The following is a 24200-nucleotide window of genomic DNA, read 5'->3' on the forward strand; positions in this document are numbered from 1 at the left end:
GGGGGAGGGCGTGGGGAGGAGGTGAGTAGAATCCAGACAAAGAAGTTTGAAACAATGAGGAGCCCCTAATGGGTTTTTAAGCAAGGGACTGATAGAATTAGATTAATGCTTTAAATAAACACGCATTCCTATTTCTTTATGCCATCCCAACTTGCTGTTCCAGAAAGGACATCAACAGGCATGGCTTCCTACACATGAGGACCAACACACCTACAAGGGGTGTTCTCTTTGAGAAGGCGCTGTGTTGGGTGTTGGATTTCAGGGCCATCTCTCCCCTCCAGGTCTGCAGCCAGCAGAGAGGTCATGATATCGTGGGTGGGACCCAGAATCCCGAATTTAGGCAGGTGAGTAAGAGTCCCAGGAGGTTAAGGCTGGCAGGGACCTTGGAGATTCCCTGGTCTACATCCCAGCTCAGGCCTCAAGTGACAGAGGAAGGGACTGCGATGCAGTAGGGCGACAGCTCTCATGTGGGTCCCACGCTCATCATTGTCATACCAACTCCTGGTTCCTGTGCCTTCCACTAGGGGGTCTCGGCCTCACTAGAGCGGAAAGTGTGGGCTCTGGGGTCTGGCGGCTGAGTTTGGAATGCAGTTCCATTGCTTCTGACTGTGCCGTGTGGGGCAAGTTGCTTAACCCCTTCCACCTCAGTTTCCTTCTCTGAGGCATGCGCACAGCTTCCAAGACCCTGGCTGCCGCTGCCGTCATGCCTTCCCTTCCTGCTATGGCGAGGGCTGAGGAGTCGCAGAGCCAGTCCTAGAGGTGGTCCCCAAAGATCCTCCCCATTTGCAGCCAACCCTGAATCCTCAGGTCCCTTGTGGAGTAGGAGGGGCTGACCTTTCTCACTTTTGGTCCCGTACATTTTGATCAGGTGAGCTGCGTGGCCAGCAGGGGGCAGTGCCAGCCAAACCTTGACTCTAGGGATTTCAAGGTAACCCTCATGCTGTAGACTCAGGGGTAGGACCCCCTTAGCAGTAGTTCATGCTCCCATTTTACAGAGAAGGAAGCTGAGGAAAAAACAGGGAAGGCAGCATGCCCAGAGCACAAATGAGAGCAGAGCTGGGACCCAGGCAGGGCGTCTCCCAGGAGCCAGGGGTCTGGGATGTCAACTTTGGATTTACAGCCAACTGCTCTTATCTATACATTCACGGGGGTGAGGGCTGGCATGAGGGTGTGGGTTAAAAATACTCATCTCATGAATATAAACAATTGAAATATGGCATCATTTTTATATTTCCATTTAGGTGTTTCTTCCTTTTGAAAAATCCAGACACTTTGAGAAAATTAAGTGGCCTGGGATGTCTCCTTCCCTGAGACCCTGGACTGGGCCCCTGATACCCAGCCCTGCCTGGGTCCCTGTCATTTTTCTTCTGCACAGTGAGGGCCCCAGCTTATTCCGAGGGTGCTGTGGTTTGAGCCCATTCTAGGATGGTGAAGGGATGGCTCAAGGGATGGGCAGGGGTCTGGTCTGGGAGTTCCGACTCTCAGTCCTGAGGGTCACATTGCTCCCTGTTCACAGAGACCCTGTGTGCACAGGGCTTTGGATTGCTCTTCCCACAGAGACCCATCATCCCTCCTCCCTCCCTCAGCCCCTACTAACAGTCCCCAGGCTCACCTGGTGGGGGATGGGCAGCCTGGTCAGGGGGCTGAGGCCCAGCAGCGGGGTGGTGGCCATGGCGGCAGCGGCAGCCATGGCTGAGGAGGCAGCCAGAGGGTCCATGGGCAGCTCCGGGCTCTGCTCCTGCTTCACCATGACCGAGCACAGTTTGTGTCCCAGCACCCACGCTCCGTGTTCCATATCTAGGGAAGGGGGCAGGACCCAGGCTCAGGGGACTCCTAGAGCAGAGGGCTCAGCCCCTCTCCTGGCCCCTTGGAGCTGCTCTGGACAGGACTGTGGAGAGATGCTAGGGTATATTGGGAGGCAGGCGGAAAAGGGCAGGGGCCGGCGCTTGTGAGGTAGGAGGGCGAAGTGGGCTGGGGTCAGAAGAGGTGGGGGCATCTTCTTCATTCAGCAGTTTACAGAGTGGGCTTGGACAACAGACCCCTCCTGACTGGCTGTGTGACTTTAGGTAAGTTGCTTAACGTCTCTGAGCCTTAGCTTCCTCATCTGTAAAAGTACCTGACAAGAAGTAAATGTTCAATAAATGGCAGCTATTGTGAATACAATTATTGTTATTCAGTAAACATCTGCTGAGCACCGTGCTGGGTGCTGGGGATCTGGTGAGAGTCACGAGCAGTTTAGTGCAGTTAGAACGCAAAGGGAAGGAGATGGGGTCAGAGAGGCCAGCAGGGATGGCATGGCCTTGGAGCTGCGACTTTGTCCTAAAAGTAACTGGGAGGCACTGAAGAGTTTTAAGCATGCTCAGATTTGTAATGTTAAAAAAGATCATTCTGCCTGTGTGTGCAGACTGGCCCGGCAGAGGGAGGCAGGGAGACCCGCAGGAGGCTGTTGAAATTGTCCAGCGAGAGAAGGTGATGCACATGCTAAGGCAGTGGCAGTGGGGATGGAGAGGAAGGAACATGCTGGAGACAAATTTAGAAGGAAGAATCCACAGGACCTGGTGCCTGGGAGGGCATGTGGGGAGTGAGGGCTGATGCTCAGGTTTCCCAGGGCAGTTTCCACCTCGTGGGCCTCCTGGCCTCACCTGGGTCACAGGGCTGCTGGGCATCCCCCCTTTTCCTGATGGGTGCCACTTGGAGTCAGCCCTGCCCCTGTTGGCCCCAGCACCTGGCTCTGGTGAGGCAGAGGTCTGAGGAGCCAGCATGGGTGGGCTAGAGGGGACTCTAGCCTTTGGAACCCACTGTGGGTGGGGAGAGGGGTCAGCAGCTGCCTGATCCCACCTCAGAGGCTAGGCCCCACCCTGCTGGGAGGCTGAGGGCCTCAGTTCTGGGCTGCAGGCTGCCCCTGGGCTCCAAGAACACCCACAATCTTCCCAAATTACAGGGCCAGCCCGCCGGCCTCCGGGAAGCTGCCCCCTGCAAAGGACCCACAGACAAACTGCTCTAAAAACAGACTTGGGGTGGTGAAGAATTGCCAGGCTGGGAGGCTGTCCACCCCACATGCTACCCTTCCCCAGGCTGGGGCCTGACACCCCATCGAGGTGACCTCCAGAGGCTGGGCTGAGGCCAGGGCACACAGGGAAGTTGAGACCTCCACAGCCACGAGCCCTGGAGCCGCTTAAAGCCCCAGAAGGTGTCCCTGCCCTCAAGCGGCTGGATGGGGGCTGGGTACGAAGTCCCGTCTCTGCCCCTGGGGAATCTCAAAGACCCTCAGAAGCAGCTCACACTTCTTGCACTGAGTCTAATTCTAAGCTCTTGCTGCGTATGAATTTGTGTATTCCTCCCACCAACCCTGGCAGCGGGCACTGCTCGTCTGTCCATTTAATAGTTGAGAAGATTAAAATACTCACTCAAGACCATTGTCCTCCAAAGGGAAAGAGGAATAAGAGCCCTGTTCATGGTTCTAGACACGATAGTTTTAATAGGACTTTTATACACATAAGGAAATAGTCACTAATTATATTTTTATATATATATATATATACATACACACACACACACATACATATATGAAATGTGCTGGGCACTGATTGAGCTGGGTACTTTTCATATATATTTTTTTAATCCTGGCCAGAATTCTCAAGATACCTAGTGTCTTCATTTTGTAATTGAGGAAACCGAGGTCCAGAGAGGTTAAGCAACTTGTTAAAGATCACACAGCAGCCGGTTGAGGCGCCGGGATGCACACCAAAGCCAGTACCCTTTAGCGCCCCTTAATGCCGGCAAGTGTGGTGGGTGGCATGGGTGTGAGGTTTAGAATCAGGGGGTCTGCTTGCTCCCAAGTCCCTGCTCTGCATTTACTGTGTGCGTAACCTAAATAACTCAGCTTTCCCGAAGTCTCACTTTCCTTATCAGACAAATGGGGAGTATGATAAAAGTGATTCTGACCTCACCTGTGAGTTGTGAGAGACAAATGAGATAATAACATGAAGGTACTTTGTGAACTGGAGAGTGCTATAGAAATGTTTATTGTTATTCCCATTTGTAGATGAAGAAACTGAGGCTTATCAAGGCTAAGACATATGTCCAAATATGATGGAGCCATATGAGGAAATGCCCAAAGAGACCATTTCTAGGTGGGGCACAGTCTGGAGTTCTCAAATCTTGATCACCTGAGAGGAAAAACTCAAAGGGCCCTTTGCTTAAAAGGGAGGGAGGGGCTTCCCTGGTGGCGTAGTGGTTGCGAGTCCGCCTGCCAATGCAGGGGACGCGGGTTCGTGCCCCGGTCCGGGAGGATCCCACATGCCGCGGAGCGGCTGGGCCCGTGAGCCATGGCCGCTGAGCCTGCGCGTCCGGAGCCTGTGCTCCGCAACGGGAGGAGAGGAGAGCTTTAGAGAACCCTACCTTTGGCAATAAAAGTAGGGTGCAGGGGAGTTCCCTGGTGGCCTAGTGGTTAGGATTCCGGGTTCGATCCCTGGTCGGGGAACTGAGATCCTGAGATCCGTGTGATGAGGCAAAAAAAAAAAAAAAAAAAATAGGGTGCAGGTGTTTCGCCCAGGTAACATCTCAGAGGACATCACAGTGTGAGGAGGTGGTAAGGTTCTAGAGTCTTGGTGACTTGTCCACATTTATTGTTTAATCCTCCCCTCCCCGCCAGCTGTTCCATCTAAGGCTGGTTCCCAGACCTAAGCATGCATCAGAATCACCTGGAAGGCTGGATCCTCCCCACAGGGTTTCTGATCCAGCAGGTCTGGGTGGGACCTGAGAATCTGCATTTCTAACAAGTTCCCAGGTGTTGCCCCTGGTCTGGGACCCACCCTTTGCACATCACTGACCTAAGTCAGCCAAAGACCCTCTTGAGAAATGCCCTTCTGGGTCTGACTTGCGGAAGAACAAAAAGGCGAGGGGCTGCTCTGAGAGGCTTTTGTGGGAGCCCCCTCGGGTCTGGTGTCCTTCCTCTGGGTCTGGTGTCCCTCCTCTGGGTCTGGTGTCCCTCCTTGGGTCTGGTACCCTGGGCCCTGCCACCCCTTCTTACCTTGGGTGGTATCCTCCATCTTGATGGGCACAATGGGGCTCTGGGGTGCCGAGTCACCGCTCAGGGAGTAGCTGTGCTCGGCCTGGATGCCCGGTGTGGGGGAGTCCAGTTCCATGTCCAGTAGAGGGCTCTTCTCGTCCAGCACGGGGTCATCAAAGAAACTGCTGAACAGGTCGTTGGAGAAGTCCTCCATGTTCTCTGCAAAGTGGTCCAGGTGCTCAGGGAAGTGCTAGCAAAGGGGGAGGGGAGAGGAGGGAGTCAGCTCACCCTGGAAAGGGGGCGCAGATGCTGCTCTGGTGGTGCCACCAGTCCTGCCACCACCACCACTGTCCCCACAACCTCCGCATTACTCTTCCCTCCATCATTAATACTACCAACACCAACACCAACTTCTCCCCAGCCCACATCATCATATCAACTATTATCATTTCTATCACTACTGTCACCCCATCATCACATTACTGCCACCACCACCTCCACCACCGTCTCTAGCCTCTCCGTCAGTATCCTCAAGGGTGAGTCCTGGATGGTGTGAAAGAATCCAGGTGATAGGACACAGGGCTTTAGTGCTGGCTCTGTGACCTTGGTCAAATCACTTAGATTGCCCAAGTCTGTTTCTCAGTCCACCCTACTTCCTTCATGGGAGGACTAAGTACTAAAGAATAAGTGTATCTATGCCAGCAAGTTTGCATTCCAAAGGCAATATCAGTGACTTTTGTAGTCTCTTTTGCTGGAATGCGAGGTGGTGAGATTATCGAGGACTCTGCCCCCCTCATTAATACAGTCCCCATTTGTCCACATGCCTCCAGTGTCTCCCTTTTCCCAGCCATTCTTTATACCAAGAGATTAGGCTCCAGAGCCATATCATTTGGATTTGAATCCTGGCCCTGATGCTCCTAGCTATGACTCAGTGCTGTTCAAACTGTGGGTGGTGACTCATTAATGGGTTGTGAAATCAATTTAGTAGGTCACGACCAGAATTTAAGAAAAAAGAAAACAGAACAAAATAGAGTAGAAAAATATCAGAGTGCACATAGGGAAGTTAAATACTTGGTAGATTTTTTTAATCTCAGTTGTGTGTGTGTGTGTGTGTGTGTGTGTGTGTGTGTGTGTGTGTGTGTGTGTTTTTGGGGGGACCCTCATTAATACAGTCCCCATTTGTCCACATGCCTCCAGTGTCTCCCTTTTCCCAGCCATTCTTTATACCAAGAGATTAGGCTCCAGAGCCATATCATTTGGATTTGAATCCTGGCCCTGATGCTCCTAGCTATGACTCAGTGCTGTTCAAACTGTGGGTGGTGACTCATTAATGGGTTGTGAAATCAATTTAGTAGGTCACGACCAGAATTTAAGAAAAAAGAAAACAGAACAAAATAGAGTAGAAAAATATCAGAGTGCACATAGGGAAGTTAAATACTTGGTAGATTTTTTTAATCTCAGTTGTGTGTGTGTGTGTGTGTGTGTGTGTGTGTGTGTGTGTGTGTGTGTGTGTGTTCTTGGGAAGGATGTCAAATATATTTCTTAGAAACAAAATAGTCTGAAAAATATTGGTCTCCACGATCCTGGGAAAGTTGATTAATGTCTCTATGTTTCATTTCCTCCTTTGTACAGTGGGGATGATAATAGTTCCTATCTGCTAGGGTTATTGTGAAGATTAGACAAGTTAATGCATGTCAAGCATTATAGTCCCTGGTACATAGTAGCTACTCAACAAACCTCTTATTAGTAAAGCATCCAGTGGCTGGCACATAGGAGGTGTTTGTTTTTTCTCTCTAAAGAATTATAAATATGTAAGGAAATGTTGTTCATTCTTTTTTTTTCTGGCCGCGCCACACAGCATGTGGGATCTTAGTTCTCTGACCAGGGATTGAACCTGAGCTCCCTGCAGTGGAAGCACAGAGTCTTAACCACTGAACCGCCAGGGGAGCTCCCTGTTCATTCATTTTTTACTGACTGAATGAATTTGCTGGGGCTTTGCTTCTGGCCCTGGGGTCCCACATGGAGAGTGGGTAAGGACTGACTTCTGGAGTCCGGAGTTGTTGGCTTTCTGGCCTGGAATACTTGGAGGCTGTCCTAGTCTGGAAGGGATGAGCAGAAAAGCCCTCTGTCTGAGAATAAGATTCATAGCTGCATGAGCATCTGTGTGTGGGGGGCAGGGGATGAGCCCAAGCTCTGCAGATAAGCTTGCTTTTGACTCCTAGCTCACTCCTTGCTAAGTTTACTTCACTTCTCTGGGTCTCAGTTTCCTCATCTGTAAGGGGGAAATAATAGTTCCTACCTCACAGTGTTGTAATGAGGATCAAATATGTGTTAGGTGCTTAATGCTACCCTCATAGGATTATGAGGATAAAATGAGAAAATACATATAACACATGTATACAAATAACATACGTATATATCTGTACAGCAAACACAGGTAACACTGAGAACAGGGCCTGGAATGCAATGAGTGCTCAACAACTGTTAGCCATTGTTATTATCAAAAGCCTAACTCTGGGCCTGAGGTGAACGGAGCCTGGAGCCAATGCAGGGAGGTGGCTTGGTCTTCCCCCCAAACCAAGCATGGATCAGAGAATCCATGATAAAATGAGTTCAGAAACCCATCGTCTTAAGTACTCTCTCCTCTCCCCAGCTTGTCAGAACTTACCATCCCTATCCTACACTTTTCTTGTGGTTTTAACTTTCTGAAGTGCTTTCATACACATTGTCTTATCTAATCCTTACAATTACCCAAGGAGACAAGGAAGTTGCATATCTATATTTGACAGGTAGGGAAACCGAGGCTCAGGGAGCCAAGGAAAGCAGGGAAGCATCCACAACCACAGTCACACCCCCAGTCCTCCCCCAATGGCAGCAGACATTCCCCTCATCGGGAATTGCCTGCCTGTCAGACTGTGAACTCCCTGAGGTAGTAGGGTCTGGACTTGTTTACCTGCTGGGTCCCATCCCCTGGCCCAGGATAGACACTCAACAGCTATTGGTGGAGGGACAGCGCCTTGTACCCCAGAGGGCAACGCCATCAGTATGTCATTCGTCCCATCAGTGCCTGGGGTGAGGCAGTACCAGGAAGTCAGAGGCTGAACAAGTCTCCAAGACTGTGATCTCAGCCAAAGGCCATTTACAGTGTGCAATGCCCCCCAGCCACCTAGCCAGCCACAGTCTGGACTGTGCTAGCTACGCCCTCAGCACAGTCTGGGTCAGCCCACCTGGGGGCGCCCTCTCTCTCCCTCTGTCTCTGTCTCTCAGGGTCTCTGAAAGGCCTGGCGTGAGGCCCAGTGGGAGGGGGTTGTGAAGAGCCTAATGAGTCAGCTGCTAAAGCATTTCTGCAGCAGCTGCTTCTCAGGCGATAAGGGTTTGCCAAGCCCTTTCCCCGGGCCTGGGAGAGGAGAGAAGCTTCCTCCAGTCTGGGCCGGGGTCCCTAAAGGATTCCAGGCAGATGAGCCAGGTCCTCCTCAGAGACCCCTTTTGGGGTGCCCGCAGGCACCTGCTGAGGGAGGTCAGTTGGTCCCTGCTTTGTGAGCAGTCCCACCCCACCTGCTGGAGACAGCAGCAAAGGCCCAGCAGGACAGAGCTTCCAGAGGGTGGGAGCCAAGTGGAAGGGGAGGGCGGCCAAGGGGCAGGCGGATTGCGGGTGGGGGACAGAGAACCCAGTCCTCCTTGCTCAGGGCTTCCCTGTGTGCTGGGTGGACCTCTGGGGGCAACGGTGGGATGTCCCATCATCCCCAGGCCCACCTCCTGCTCATGCGAGAGTGCCAGAGGGCCTCCCTTTAGAGAGCTTTGAGCCCTACTTCTATCTGGTGTCTGGCCTCTCAGAGCAGCCCAGTTATGGCTGGTTGATACCATCAATTTAGAGGCAGAAGGGACCTGAGAAAGCCCATGGTCCACGCCCCCTCTCCCCACTTGCTAATGAGGAAACAAGTCCAGAGAGGGGCCTACCAGGGTCACACAGTGAATTGGTGATGCTGAGGGAGAGGTTATCCGCAGCTCTGGGGCTGCAAAGGAATGTGGAGCAACTTCTCCTTCCTGTCCTCTCTTCTTCCTCTGTACCCACCCTCCTCCCAGCCCTGGAAAGCCCCCTCTGGAGATCTCAGGCCTCCTCAGCTTGAGCAAGGCCCCTTGTCCCTTCTCCCACGCCCCCAAAACCACAGCCAGCTCTTTCTCCAGTTCACACACAAAAAGTTCAGGTTTCAGACTACCTGATGGAAAACGATTGGGGCAGCGAGTCAACGTTCTGAGGGGGATAGGGTTCTACTGGGGGTGAGCGTCCTACTGGGGGTGCCTTTCCAAGCAACTGGGGTGGGAAGCCAGAGAAGGAAATATTATGATTTGTTTCCCTCCTTGTTGAAGACTTTTTCCAACAGTCTTGCCAATGTAAGCTCCTTCCCGGCTGCCACGCGCAGCCGGCGCCGGCTCCACTCTCTTGGAGGACAGGTCCCGAGCTCTCGGGCTCTCAGCCCCGCGCACCCCTCCCCCTCCGCAGCATCTCCTCCCGGAGCCGGGTCTCAGCCGCCGACCCTTTAAGTTTAAAGGAGAGTGTCCAGTCGGCCCCGCGTGCCCAAGAGAGGTTAACGCCTGCGCGCGGGAGGCCGCCCCGCGCCGGAATCCAGCATGCTCATTGGTCGGATCTGCGGAGGTCGTGGCCAATGGGAGGAGGCTGCGAGACACCCGCCGCTGGAGCCGCGGGGAGGGGGAGGGAGGAGGGCACTGCTCGCGCCGGGGTGGGGGGCTCGCGGCTTCCGCCGAAGGCGCGAGGTGCGCAAGGTTAGAGTGTGTTTGTCTTGTGTCCCTTTCTGCACCTGAGGCAGAGGCAGAAATGGCCCCTTTGAGCTTTCAGGGGCGCCTGGCAGTTCTGTGGTGCCCTAAGACCCTTATCAGCTGCGTGGCCTCGACCCTGCACCGGGAGCCCGAGGAAGTGAAGACAGAGGCCAGGCCCCAATTCTTAAATTCCTTCGCGGCTCTTCCAGCTCAGCGACTTCCTTCCCTCCTCGAATAATCCTACCTTGGGCGCATTGATGGGGCAACGGGAGTCTCTGTCCCAGGTAGGGGGAGGTGGGACACTCCAGGGCGGTAATAGCGCCGTCTGAGGCTCCTCTCAGTTCCCCTCCCCTAATTCCTCCCTGGGGGTCGATGCATAGTCCTGAAGCATCACCATCCAGTCATTTGGGGATAGGGGGAGATCCAGGTATCTTCCCAGAGCTAGACTGGAAGGCTGTCCTATGAAGGAAAAAAGGCCCTAGACTCAGACTCAGGAGGTCCCCGTTCAAGATCCATCTGTGCTGTGAGACCTGGGCAGGGGCAAGTGGTGTCTCCTCTCTAGGCCTGTTTCCCCATCCATTCCCCAACATAGTCTGTGTTCCTCCTGAGGCAGGGGTGGCAGGCATAGGGTGAAGTGGACTAGTCGTCAGAAGGTGGCCTCTTTTCCTCTGCTCTGGCATCTCTGGGGACTGTGAAGGGACAGAGCCAGTTTTCCTCATCCCTGGAGGCAGCCCCTCCCTGAGCCTTCCTGGCAGGGCACAGGGGTGAAGGGAAGCACATTGTTCCAGCCTCCAACCTCACTCTCATCCCCCATTCCCCACAGGCCTGGGGAAGGCGGCTGCTGAGGTTTCATATTTTCCCCCTACCGAACTCTTCACCACAGAGCCCAAGTCCAAATAAGCAGAAATGCTTCCCTGTGTGTGTGTGTGTGTGTGTGTGTGTGTGCGCACATGCTACACAGACGTGGGCTGTGAGGTTCTTACACAGGGAAACACCATCTTCCTGACACCACACAACATAAGATCCCCACATTTAGACACATTCAGACTGTTCCCTATACAGCCTGGCACAGATACTAATGTACATACACACTCTCTGGGCTCACATAGGCTGACACTGGCAGGCACTGACACAGACCCAACAAGGAAACACTCCTCAGATGTGATCAGACAGACACAGACTCCCATGTGCGCACATACACACACATACGTGCAGTTACCCGAGACAGTCACGGTCACAGACGTGGGCATGCACACTCTCACACAAACACACACAACATCTCACAACACCACAGCGCTGAATGCTGACTGTGCCAAGCCACATGCCTGAGTCATGTGACCCCCAGCGAGGGAGCGTTGGGAGTCCCGGGCTTGCCTGGGACTGGGATGGTGAGGGCTGGGACTGGAGGAAGAGGTACCATGGGGTCTGAGCTTTCCCGTGCCTGTGTGCTGGAGAAGAGAAGTGGGAGAGGAAAGGGCAGGCTGGTGCCCACCACAGGCTGCTGCTGTGCAGAGCAGGGTCCACGGTCTCTGCAGCCCCCAGCCCTGTTAGTCTGGCTCTCCAGTTCCCCCTCCTGACACTGTGGTAGCCCTTCCCTGGCCAGACCACAGGTCCCTCAGGAAAGTGAAGAGCTGGCCTACAAGTTCCCAGCCAGCCCCTGGCATCTTCTGACCGGGCGGCCCATGTGCTGTGGCGCAGCCTTGGGGTGGGTGCCAGGTACTGTCTGGGCAGAAGGAAGCGATGGCCGCTAGTGCCGCCGCCCAGGGCTGGGATTAGCTGTGACTGGCACCACTCAGGGCACAGCAGCCCAGGGTCTGGCTGCTGGAGATGTTGGTCCCTAGGCAGCAGCCGGAGGATCCCTGTGGGACAGCTCAGGACACTGGAGACTAAGTGCCAGGGCTGGCGCTGGGGGCCTCTGGAGAATAAGGGCATCTAGTCCCATCCACTTATTCATCACTCGTGCGTTTGTTCAGTGTTTACCTAGGACCTACTGTGTGCCCAACCCTGTGGATACAGAGATGAATAAAGCCCAGTTCCTGCTCCCAAAGGGCTTCCTGACTAGTGGTGTGACCACCCATTTATGAAGGTAGGTGCAAGGCTTGAACTCTGATCTGTCTCCAGAACATTCTCCACCTTGGGATCTTCTAACATAAATATGACCATGTGACTCCCCTGCTCACTATCCACTAATGACTTCCGCTGTCCTTAGGCTAGTTTCCAACTTCCTTAGTATAGCTTGAAATGATCCAGCCATGTTACCTCTGTGTCTCGTTGTGTCCAATTCTCATCTGTGTCTCCAAAGCCTAGCACTGGTCCCAGCACATGGTAGGTGCTCAGCTCTTTGCTGAGTGACTGAGTGACTGAGTGGGCGAATGAAGGAATGTGCCAGTGAGCAAATGGACTGAGGCCTTTCCTTCTGCAGCTGAGCCTCCAGGAGTGACTGCCCTGAGTTCCGCTCTGCTGCCAGCCTGCTTCTGCCCCAGGCAGTTTCCATGCGCCTGGACGCCTTCCCTCGGCTCCTCCCTGGTGGGGCCCGTTGCACCCATTCTCTGGGTTGTTCTTTCCCAAGGCCTTTTTGCTCTTAAGCCCCAGCCAGACCAGGTACCTGGGGACCACAGTCCCCAACTCAGCTCTGGAGGAACTGTCCCCAGGGTTAGGCCAGGTCCCAGAGGATAAACGGAGCCCAGTGGCCAACCGGCCGAGCTGCTCTTCCGGCCCCTGGCCAGCTGGAAGGCCCTCTTGGGCTGGAGCCTGCCACCAGGCTCTGGCTGGAATTCCCTTGGCCTCTTCCCTCTCCTCTGTGCACTCAGCATTCGGCCTCTGGCTTCCTCAGCGGTCCCGGGCCTGTCTGAGTTGTCCTCAGGTTTTATTTTTGGAAGAAGTTGCATTCTCTCTCCTTATTTACTCCCTTCCTTCAGGGAAGGTGTGGGACCCCTGGGCTCGGCTGGGGATCAGGCTGTGACTCCAGCCCCTGGGGTTTGGATTTCCCTGGGGCTCCAAGAAGGGGACCTCCAAAGATTCCTGACCGATCTGATGCTTCAAAGCCATCTGACTCTGCCCTCCTGCCCCCACCCAGTGTGTGACTAATGCCTGCCCCTGCCCTTCTTGAAGAGCCCCACGATAGCCAAAAGAAATCATTACAATTTTAGAGCTGAAAGGAATTCTGGCATCATTAGGTCCATCCCCATTTACTTGTAGAAGCAATGTAGTTCAGTGGTTATAAGCAAGAGAGGCAGACAGATCCAGTTCTAATCCTGGCTCTGCTGCCTACTGTGTAGCCTTGGGCAAGTTACTTAACCTTTCTGAGCCTCTGTCTCAGCTATGAAATAGGGGTACTTATATCTACGCCACCTGTGAAGTTGCTGTGAGGGTTAAATGAGACAACATTTGTAAAGTGCTTTGTACAATGCAAGACACATAGAAGGCTCTTTTCAAATGTAGCTATTATTATTATTATTATCATTATTATTACAGAGAGGAAAACTGAGAGCCAAGGGAAGGAATGGACTTGCCCAGGATCACACAGCTCAAGGTAAGCAGCCATTCCCAGAGTCTTTCCTCTGTCTCCATCTCCCTTCCAAGGAGAAGGGAGGGGGCAGGCACCAGCCCAAAGGAGGAATCGCCTTGTGTCAGTCGCATGGGCAAACCCCTGGGTCTCTCATGGCTGCCTCCTGCATCAGGCCTGGGCCCTCCTCTGACTCAGGCATTTCCTCCACTGCCCTAGGGGCTTCTTGCTTACTGGGGGTGAGAGGTCCAGGGAGGAGACCCCAGGCTGAGGGTCCACCTCAGCCCCAAGGTGGACCCCAGGCCAGCGGGACTATGAGAGGAGGGGGAAATGCTGGGTCCTGACATCACAGAGCAGAGAAGCTGGAGCCACAGCCATGCAGGCCAGCTGGGGCCCTTCCAGCACGTCCAGATGTCTCAGGAATGTGCTGAGCTGGGAACCACCTCACTCCTTCCCTCACCACCCCCAAGCCCTCATCCCCTCATATGCTTGCTCAAGTTCTGCCTCTGCCCGGCCTCCTACCCTTCCTCTTTCATCTCTCCCTGGGAGAGCCTCATGTCCACTGTCCCTCTGGTTCCTTGTCACAGTCCAGCTGCCTCTCAGACCTCTGAAGGGGTCACCAGAGGCAAGAGCCCTTCCCCTTCTGCAGACCCCCTGGTCTGACTATGAAGGATGCGGGGGCGGGGAGATGGAAGCCTGAGCTAACTGGGAGGGGAAAGTTCGGAGCAGATAGTGCCTGCCAGATCGCAAATGTGGAACTGGTTTGCAGCCCTGGGAGAGAAAGGGGTGAAGGCTTTGGGGTGGTAGAGGGCAGGGTTGGGCCTCTTCTCCGGGAGGATGATGAAAGGGGCTTTGGGTATCTTGTCCCAGTTGATGGGTGGGAGGGCCAAGGAGAGGAGGTGCCAAGCTGGGCTGGGCTCAGAAGGAGGGCTCAGATCCTTCTAGGCCGCTGGGATCAATGGGGATGTGCTTTGCCTGATAGTGGAGGGTCCTGAGAGGGAACCCCATTAGGGTCTTGGGGTTGGGCCAGGAGGCACAACATGGTTCAGACTGGAGCTCTCAGCCCCAAAGAGGGACAGCTTGTGTCTCCACAAGGGTGGAGTTGCCTTGGGCCTCCCCAGGCCAGCCTGGCCCCAAGTGCTGGGGATGAGAGAGCCAGAAGGGAACTGGTGCTCCTGGCCAGTGTGAGAGTGACATCACGGCAGGGGGTAGAAATCAGAGGAGAGAAGGGACCTGGGGTCAGTTGCTGCCTCGGCCTGCTCTGGGCACAGAGAGGAGCCCACAACGCTGTCTTGGGGGAGAGGCCCTGATCATCCAGACAGGCTGACAGCTGGGATGCCCTAATGGACTCTAGACCTCCTAGCACTGACACGGTTCAGGGGAGCTGGGACCACTGCCCTGTCCAGCTCAGAACTATCATTGAGAACTATCACTGGCTCCCTTCTGCCTGCTGAAAAAACTCTCAGCTCCGAAGCACAGCATTCAAGGTTTGTCACAAATTGATCTCAACTTTCCACTATAGTTGGAACCCCTCATCTTTCCTTTCCCTCCAGCCTCATTGGATGACTGCTCCCAGTTCCTTAAACCTGCTGTAAGCTCCATGGCTGCAGGGCCTTTGCTGGTACCATTCCCTGTGCCTGGAAGGCCTTTGCCTTTTATCTCCTCATTCTAACTCCTATCAGCCTTTAAGGCCCAACTCAGTGCTGCTTCCGCCAGGAAGCCTTCCTTGATCACCCAGCTGGAGGAGTCCTCTCCATCTTATACCACTGTAGCATTCATTGGCCACTGGTTAATATCATGCCTTGGACTCTAATTATCCACAATGGGACCCATCTCTCCTTCTAAACTTTAACCACCGTGAGGGTAGGATATAGGATGGATTTCATCCTCGAACCCTCTGCAGGGCTTCACACAGGGACTGGCATACAGTATACCTAATAACAATAATAGCTAATATTTATATGCCAGGCACTGTTCTAGTTCCTTCCATGCAGTACCTGATTTAAGTTTCAGAAGATCAGGTAGGTACTATTAGTACTGCCATTGAATGGTTAAGGAAACTGAGGCACAGAGAAGTTAAGTAGCTTACCCAGTTTATTCAGTTAGCAAGTGGCTGAGCCAGGATTTGAACCCAAGCTCTGATTGCAGAGCTTGTGCTCTTAAGCACACATGACAACACTGGATGTTGAAGGAATAATGATCGATTTCCTGCTGTCCCATCCCAGCACCTAGGGCCAGATACAAAATATGGGCCCCCATTCCAGGCACTGGGTCCTCACATGGGGCCCCAGATTTGCTCATCCCTGGCCATCCCTCTCCTGATGCCCAGAAAGACATAGCCCTGAGAAGAGGCCTGGGGTCTTTTGCCTTTACCCAAAGAAAATAGCCTTAAAGCTCCAGAGAGGTCCAACAGGTAGGCAAATAAAATCCCTATGGTTAGGGGTCAACAAAGGCATGAAGATGGGACATTCCTCCAAGGGCAGTCCAATGCTGAGGACCGTCCTTTTGGGCAGGGACAGCAACAATCAGAATGAAAACAGCAGCAACAACTACTGTTTATAGAGGGCTTGCCGTGTGCCATGCACTGTGCTAGGCTCTTTGCAAGAGTTGTCTAACTGAGTCCTTGTAAGAACCCTGTGTGCTACAGTCATCCTTACTTAATGGATGAGGAAAATAAGCTCAGAGAGGTTAAGGCACCTGTCCAAGCTCACACAGATGACAAATGGTGAGAGCCAGAATTTGCTCCCAGGTCTGGGCAGGGCTAAAACCAACCACTAATGGTCACCCCATGCCACCTCAGGTATGGCTTGGCTCCCCAGCGCTTGTCGGGGTATCTGCCTTCTGACCTGTGGACTTGCTGTCTGGTCAGGTGGTGTCTGGGAATAGACACCAGGTCTCAGGAGAATGTCTGTTCAGAATCTGCCCAGAATGGAATGGATTTAGAGTCTACAGCTCAACTTTTCCCCAAGCTCATGCAACTTTGAGAGCCCAGGATATTGAGAGCTGGGTCGATTTCTTTAGCTGGGTAGTGAGTACCCAGGTATCCATTTTATTACACTTTGTAATTCATATACATGCATTATATATATTCTCTTATGTGCATGATATATTTCATAATAGAAAAGGCCACCATAATTAGGAGATTGGGATTAACATATACACACTACTATATATAAAACAGATAACTAACAAGGACATACTGTATAGCACAGGGAACTCTACTCAATATTCTGTAATAACCTATATGGGAAGAGAATCTGAAAAAGAATGGGGATATATATATATATATATAACTGATTCACTTTGTTGTACACCTGAAACTAGCACAACATTGTAAATCAACTGTACTCCAATAAAAAAAAGAAAAAAGAAAAGGCCATCATGATAGAGTGAAAGGTAGATGTAGGATTTAGGTTAAGATTCACTACTTGATAAATAAAATCCATCTAAAAAAAGAAAAGTACCATCAAAGCTGAAGTGTGGGAGTGTCCTTTCTCCCATTACCCATCCACCCACTCGTTCATCCATCCATCACCGCTTCTCACTCCTTCCTTCCATCTATTCAATAAATAAACATTTCCTGAGCACCCAGTCACTACAGCTATAACTAGTGAATAGATAAAAACAATTGCCTGACACTCCCTGCCCTCAAAGAACTCTCAGTCTAGTTCAGCAATGAGGAAACCAAGGGGAAGTGATTTGCCCAAGGTCACACAGAGAGTTAGGGAGATGAGGTGAGGAGAGGTGAGAACATTCTAGGCAGCAGGGAACACATGGGAAAAGGCTTGGGCCTGTCTGCCTCCACAGCAAGTCCCCTCAATTGCTGCTTTCAAACTGCCTCCTGGCTCTCCGTGAGGGCCTGAAGAGCCTGCCTTACTCCACTGCTGCTTTCATTTTTGTTATTCTTTTGGAAGAAGAAGAGGGGGACAGCTGCTGCTGTCCAGCTGTTCTGTCAGACCACACAGCCCAGCCCAGATGTGTCAGCCTCTCTGTGATGGGTGAAATGGCTCCTGGGCCAAGGGCCAAGGAAGCTGCAGTGAGGGCTCTGTCCCGGGAGAGTTGGGAGAAGAGGCACCTTCAGCCCGGTAGCAGAGAAGCCCAATATTCCTCCAGCTGTCAAGTTGGCCTCGCTCATGATGTGGTATGTCCAGTTCATAAGGATCAGGATTTTGACATTCCAAGGAAATCACCCTTGATCTATTTTCTCTGATGGTCAGAGTTCTGGGCTGTTTCTTGCCCCTCCCAGCTTCCCCAGAACCAGACATCCTCATGCCTACCTTCTGCCCAGTCCTGCTCCCCAGTTCTACCATTTGCTCTGCCTGCTGAAGCGGGTTACTTCGTGTTCCAGCCAGAGCAATGCTCATGGTCTTGACTTAACTCCACCCAAATCTTCTTCCTCCATCCTGCCCCCTGGAGCGCTGAGACTTCCAGAAGAACAGCCTGTTCTCCAGCATCTGGAGCTGGTTTCTTGAGGGAGGTTCAAGAGCAAGCCAGGTCCCACAGTGGGATGCTCTGAGAGGGCTTTGGTACCAGGACTTGCAGGAGGCGCATCGTATGGGGAAGGGAAGACACAAAGCGGGACTGGCCTTCGTCCTCCCCTGTCCTGGCACAGTGGCCAGGCCAGACATAAACAGACCCTCCTGGGGAGTCCTGGAAACTGCAGAGAGCAAAGGTCCAAGTTCCCAGGTGGGCCGGGGAGTGGCATCCTAGAGTGAGGATGAGGAGAGGGCAGGGGATGGGATGTGCGGTCTCTCCTCTGACAGGCCAGGCAACGTGCTGGCTCTGCCCTTAAAGCTCTAGGCATCCATGGTGCCCTAAGGATGGGAGTGAGTGAGCGTCATGGCGGAGCCCCTCTGCTATCTGAGATCCCAAACGTTCCTGCACTGGAGGGCAAAGTCCAAACCAGAACAAGAGCGGGAGAGAAGATGATGATTTCTCTTCCTTGACTCCATGGGACCCTGTCCCGAGAACAGCATTTAGATGTCCCCTCCTCTGTAAGTGTCAGTTTTCTCATCTGCACAGGGGCCAATGATGCTTATATAACAGGCTCAGGAAAAGGGACACGGCCCCAGTCCTCCCTGCTGAAATACCTTCCAGTAACTCCTTTGCCTATAGGGATGGGGATATTGGAGAGGGAGGGTGGGGAGGTCACCTCCTCTGAGAACCTTTCATGACCTCCAGCCTGGCTGGAGGCTCCTCTTTGGGCTCCCATCATGCTCTGCTGCATCATGGCGCCCCGCGGTGCTGCTCTGTCTGCTTCCCTCTCTGTCTCTCTCATTTGGCTGTGAGTGGCTGGAGGTCATTCTGCACAGTGACCAACACTGGCGCTCCTTTAGTTCCCAGTTGTTAAAGGACGGATGTATGTATTGAAAAATAACCAAGCGAATTCCCAGCTGGTCCAGGGAAGCCGGAGGGACTTCACAGCAGATGGGGACACAGGCAGCATTTTTGTGGGACCCAGTCCGCATCACCCTCAGGGCTGGCTAGGCCAGAACCTGAGAATCCAGGGCCCCTTCTGGAATTATCAGTACACTTCTTGAACACTCAGGCCTGTCTTTTTAAAAACAGTCTCCCCTTCCCTTATAGGGACTGCCTATAAGGGAGTCTGAAGTCATTTTCTCTACAAATACAGTAGACCCTTGGAATAGAGCAAAGTACACTACAATGTGACCAAAACTTGGCTTCTGTCCTATGTCTGGGACCCATCTCAAATAAAGGTGGGAAAAGCTCTTATCTTTGTGGGGCTCGTGCTCCTCTGGAGCTTCCTCAGTTTGGTTTGCTGCATATGCACTAAGGTTTCACAATCTTTACTTTTGTGCTTTTTCTGATAGTACAGACCAACTGAAAAATACCAACATAACTCCACATTTTGGATGATTGAAAATTTTGGACTCAGCTTATTGTTTTATGGTTGAGTTTTACTATACTAAACGCCAATTTTGTGCCACGGTACTGTGCTAGCTTTATGGCAATGAACACAACTGACATGGCCTCTGTTCTTAGGGAACTTGCTTTCTCACAGAGGAAGTGGATAATAAGCTGATAAAGTAACAGCAAATTGAGATACGAGCTACGAAGAAATCAAAGGACTGAAACAGGGACTTCCCTGGCGGTCCAGTGGTTAAGGCTCCGTGCTTCCACTGCAGAGGGCATAGGGTTTGATCCCTGGTCAGGGAACTGAGATCCCACATGCTGTGCGGCAAGGCCAAAACAACAACAATTACAACAACAACGGACTGAAACAAAACAATAAGGGGTCCCACTTGAGGTGGTTGGGGAGGCTTTGCTAACGAGGCTTCCTTTGAACTGAGTAAGATGAGGTGGAGAGAACTGGAAAGCATTCTAGATGTCAGGGATAGCATGTGCAAAGGCCCCGCGGCAGGACTAGAAAAGACTTAGTTTTAAGCTGGGTGAGTGTGGATCCAGGAGTCCCAGCAAACTGGACAAGGGGAAACTGGGGAAGATGGAAGCCCTAGAGCCAACTGGTGCTCAGGGTGAAGCCTAAACCACAAGTTCAAATCTGCTGTGCATCTGTCAGCTGTAGACTATCCTACACCAGGGGTTGTGGGGGTCTGTGCCAAGGGTAGGGATGACTCAAGGCAATGATAACTCATTGGAAACCTTCCTGAATTTCAGAGACAGTGTGGGCCGCAGGACCCTGATGGCTGGGAGTAGAGAGCATCCTTTTTCCTCTTCCTTAAAAAATGTGGGGCCTGGCCTGAGGGTTAGGGAAAAAGGATTCATTCAGCAACGGTTGGTTGAAACCCCCTCTGTGCCAAGCACTGTGCTGGGCACTGGGGATACAGCAGTGAACAAGACAGTTAAACGCCTGCTCTCAAGGAGCTCACATCCTAGTGTGGGGGGGGCAAAAACAAAATTAAAAGCTGCCCAAAACAAACTTAGTGTTTTAGAGAAGGAGGTGTCTGGGGCGATCTCCCTTCCTGAAGGGGAGCGCTGAGATTTGGGTTCCTCCATTAGTTTTTCTCTATTAGCTCTTTTGTAGTGGATTCTACTTGGAGACCAGAGTGCCTCGGCCCTTGGGTCCTCTTTCCTGTTGGTGAGAATTTAGAGAAACACAGGCACATGCGCTGGCACCCCTCCCCTTTTAAGGGCTGTTAAAGGCCCACACACAGACATAGGAACACCCAAATGCACATACTTCTCTAATCTCCCTAAATCCCCCAAAGGCTGGGGTGGTAGAAATAGTAATGGTAGTGGTTCTCTGCTTCCCTACTCAGCTCACAGGAGAAGCCAAGCTGGGGGCCTGGGGAGCAGTGATCAGGTTTAGCCCTCACCACCCCCCTTCCCCTGGGCTGGTCCCCGGTCCTTGTCATTCCCACACCTGGCCTCACCAGCTGCTGGGAGGTGAATGAGTGTGCTGGGCAAACATCCTTGCAGCTTCCTGCTGTGCCCCTCTGAGACAACAGAACTCCTCTTCCTCCTTCTCCTCCTCCCCACACCCTCCCAGCTGGGGCTTCTCTGGGATCCAAAGCCATTGCCCTCTAAAGAAACCAGAGTCATCCTTTCCCCTGAGCCGGAGGATGGACCTAGTGTCTCTCTCTGGAGATATGACCTGTTCTCCCTCTGGTCCTTTATCCCAGTTCTCTGAGCACCAGGCCCTCTCTCATACCTGCCCAGGGGCTGAGGGGTCACAGGGTCCAAGGGAAGACGGCTCTAGGGAGGCCCCATCAGGAACTGTGGGAGAGTGGGGAGGGGATGGGAGGAGAAGCCCCCTCATCTGGCAGGAAGGGCAGCTCCTTCCGAGGGATGTCTCTGAGAACCACATAGACAAGATTGCAATAGGATGAAGGTATTCTCACAGAAGGAAAAATACAGCACCCCTGGCCACCTCTAAGCACACATGGCTTATGCAAAGTATGCAACTCATTCTCCTGTCTCTGTCCAAGCGATGGCATATTTCTTACACAGCTGTGTTCAGGGTAAGCATCCTTTTTGATTTTTGCCTTTTGTACAGAGTAATAGAGCACACACGGTTTCCACCGTGACTTTATGGCTTTTATCTGGATTTTTAAGAAGCATAGTGAATAACCTACCCTCCATCTTCCAGACTGAGAAGCACACAAACTTCACCCCTTTCCATCTTTAACCCTGGAAACACTTTCCTGTCCTCATGCAGGATGAAGAGGGAGTTGGGGATGGGGTTGGTATGGGGTCCCAGCTGGGAGGGACCTTAGACATCTAAACAATGGAGACACCAGAGAAGGAAGGTGACCTGCTCAGGGTCACAAAGCAACTCCTACCAGAGTATTCTTTACCACTACCCCATCTAGTCTCCAGAGCATGTTAACTATGGAAACTTACCTGGCAGGCATCGTCCTGCATTAATCTTTAATTAATATTCTCAGTAAATCTCTATAATAACACTATGGGGAAGCTTCTGTATCTCCATTTTTCAGATGAGGAATCCAAGGCCCACAGGAATAAAAGTCACTTGTTTGAACTGCCCAGCTGGCTGGTGGCAGAAGCACAGCTAGAACCAAATTTCCTGATTCCCAGCCCAGGAGTTTTCTTTCCTCTTAGAAAGTCTTTCCTCTCCCCCTGCCTCACCTGGCCTTGCTTAGGCCTGAGATAAGGAGCTTTCCCAGCAGGGCTTTCCCTCCCCAGTCCCAGTACTGGATACCACTGTCTGATCATGATCATGCCTCCTTTCCTGTGCTGGACCAAGGCCCAGATGAGCAGCTGGGGATGCAAGGCTGAATGGAGCAGCAGGAAGAGGCTGTAGGCGGCAGAGTTCATTCAGAAGAAAGTCCAACTCAGAGCTGCTGAGGGCTGAGGGAACCTCACCGGGGGGCTCTGCCCATAAAGGTACACGCTGCAGCAAACTCCCTCCCTCTGACCAGTACCTGTTACCAACTCCAGGAGGGGCGTATGGAACCCAAGATCCCTGCTACTTCATTCCTAGGATCTGTGCCAGACCATCCTTAGAAAGAATGATCCAACCTCTTCCCATTTTATAGACACGGAAACAGGACCAGGGAGGAAAGCTGGTTGCATGGCCCAGGCTCACAGGGAGAGGCAGAAGCAGAGGCAGGACTAGAACCCAGGTCTCCCCACTGCTGGTTCAAGCCCTCTCCCCTCTTCCCCTCGGCTTGTCTGCAGAAGTGTGCTCTCTCTGACTGGAACCAGGGGCCTTCCTAGAGAGCAGGGTGACCTGGGTCTACTGCCTAATGGAGGACCGGGAGACCTCTCACCCCATGCCTCCTTGACTCAGGTTTCTGTCCCTGGACTTGTTCCCCACCAGCAGCCTGGAACAGTTTAGGTGGAAGTCCAAGATGCCCAGTCCTTTAAGTCTCAGTGCACTTGGCCCTTGTCTGCCAGGTTTATCTTAGTCCCAGGAGTTAGAGGCCAGCAAATAGAGACCCTTGAGATGATCACTGGGTGTGTGTGTGTGTTTGTGTGTGTGTGTGTGTGTGTGTTGTCCCTGGACTTGTTCCCCACCAGCAGCCTGGAACAGTTTAGGTGGAAGTCCGGGGGAAGGGGAAGAGGGAGAGACTGGCAGGTCACTGCATGGGGTGGGGGAATCCCCCCAGATCCCCCAAGCAGCCCACATTTCATCCCGGCAGGCCCTTCTGAACCCAAAGATTCTCTCCCATTACCGAGCCCATCCCCCCGCCCCCCAGGGCCTTAGGGCTGAGCCTGAGAGAGGGAGGGAGCGAAGAAGAAAGAAGCCACGTTTCCTTAGGGAGGGAGGGGAAGAGAAAGAGAAGGACAAGCCCGGAGACAGAGACAGCCACGAAGCCACAGGGAGAGAGAGACAGTCAGGGAGACATAAGGGACAGAGAAACAGACCTAGAGAAAGACCTCCCTCCTTCTGAGCGACCACCCTGTGCTGCGCTGACCAGTTGAGGTCCCTCCCTGGGGGGTCTCCGGCCTGACTTCCTGGGGAGGCCAGGGCAGCACCCCTATATTTCCGGGTCTGGCTCAAAACCCGGGTCTGCCTCTGGCCCCCCAAGGGGCATCTGGTCTCTGGCCCTCGAACACTCCCCTGTGCGCCCCCCAGCGGAGAACCAGACGCAGAGCCACCGAGGTCTTAAAGGGGGCGCAGGAAAGGGCGCCGCCAATTTGCGCCCAGTCTGGTCCCGGAACCCCAGGGTGGGTGGAGGACGATTAGAAGACTTGGGAGGGGGGGCAGAATTGGTGTTTCTTGAGGTCGTATCAGATGGCCCCGACGCCTCGACGTTCCCTTCCCCTAGAAGGCCGAGGCCAAGGTATCCATGGACGGAGCCTCCAGGAGGACCGTGCACGGGCGCAAGCTCAGAGGCGCCAGGTTCGGGGTCTAGGGAGGTGTCGAGGGATCTAGTCACCAAATCTCAGAGCTCTAAGCACGTGTCTCTCAAGGGGACCCTGCACCGAGCCCCCTCCCCCACTTCTGCCCAGTGCTGTGTAGTCCAGTCCTTCAGGGGGCCCCAGGTGCACCGCGAAGAGGAGTAAGGAGTGGTGGAAGGAAAACACAGACTGTTCATCTTACCGCATTGTTGAGGAAATCAGACTCGTTCAGATCCCCCAAGTCCAGGAAGCTGGATCCGGGGAACAGCCTGTCGGCCGGGAAGGGCTCCAAGACGGCGTCCATCGCGGCAGGCTCCGGAGACCCCCTTCGGCTGGGCTTCCCTCACTCCAGGGCGGCGGCGCGCCCTGCCCAGAGCTCCGGCCCGAGCGCTGGCAAGCGGGCGGGGGGCAGGTCCCGGGCAGAGCCCCGGGGGAGGGGCAGGCAGAGGCTGCGCGGCCCCGGGTAGGGGGCGCGGGGGCCGCGGAGGCCTTAGGGCAGCGGCGCAGAGCTGGCTGGGCTCAGGGGCCCCGGGCGCACCGCGGGCATTTAGCCGACTCCTCCTCCTCCCGCTCCTCCGGGGGCACAGCTGGCTTCCATGGGGAGCCCAGGAGTGGGGCTGA

At 53.3% G+C, this 24200-nt stretch overlaps 1 protein-coding gene across 1 annotated transcript in view; it reads right to left on the minus strand.

Moving 5' to 3' along the window:
* CREB3L1 (cAMP responsive element binding protein 3 like 1) overlaps positions 1 to 23883 on the minus strand; it is a 34283-nt gene extending 10400 nt beyond the window's left edge. Inside the window, exons 1-3 of the mRNA XM_024749114.1 lie at positions 23782 to 23883; positions 5033 to 5261; positions 1613 to 1797 (exon numbers count right to left, since the gene is read on the minus strand). Coding sequence (XP_024604882.1) covers positions 1613 to 1797; positions 5033 to 5261; positions 23782 to 23883 — 516 coding nt within the window. The remainder of the gene's footprint in view (positions 1 to 1612; positions 1798 to 5032; positions 5262 to 23781) is intronic.
* Positions 23884 to 24200: the final 317 nt, after the last annotated feature.

Source organism: Neophocaena asiaeorientalis, unplaced genomic scaffold (assembly GCF_003031525.2).
Source record: "Neophocaena asiaeorientalis asiaeorientalis breed wild unplaced genomic scaffold, Neophocaena_asiaeorientalis_V1.1 scaffold43, whole genome shotgun sequence".
NCBI classification, from domain to species: Eukaryota; Metazoa; Chordata; class Mammalia; order Artiodactyla; family Phocoenidae; genus Neophocaena; species Neophocaena asiaeorientalis.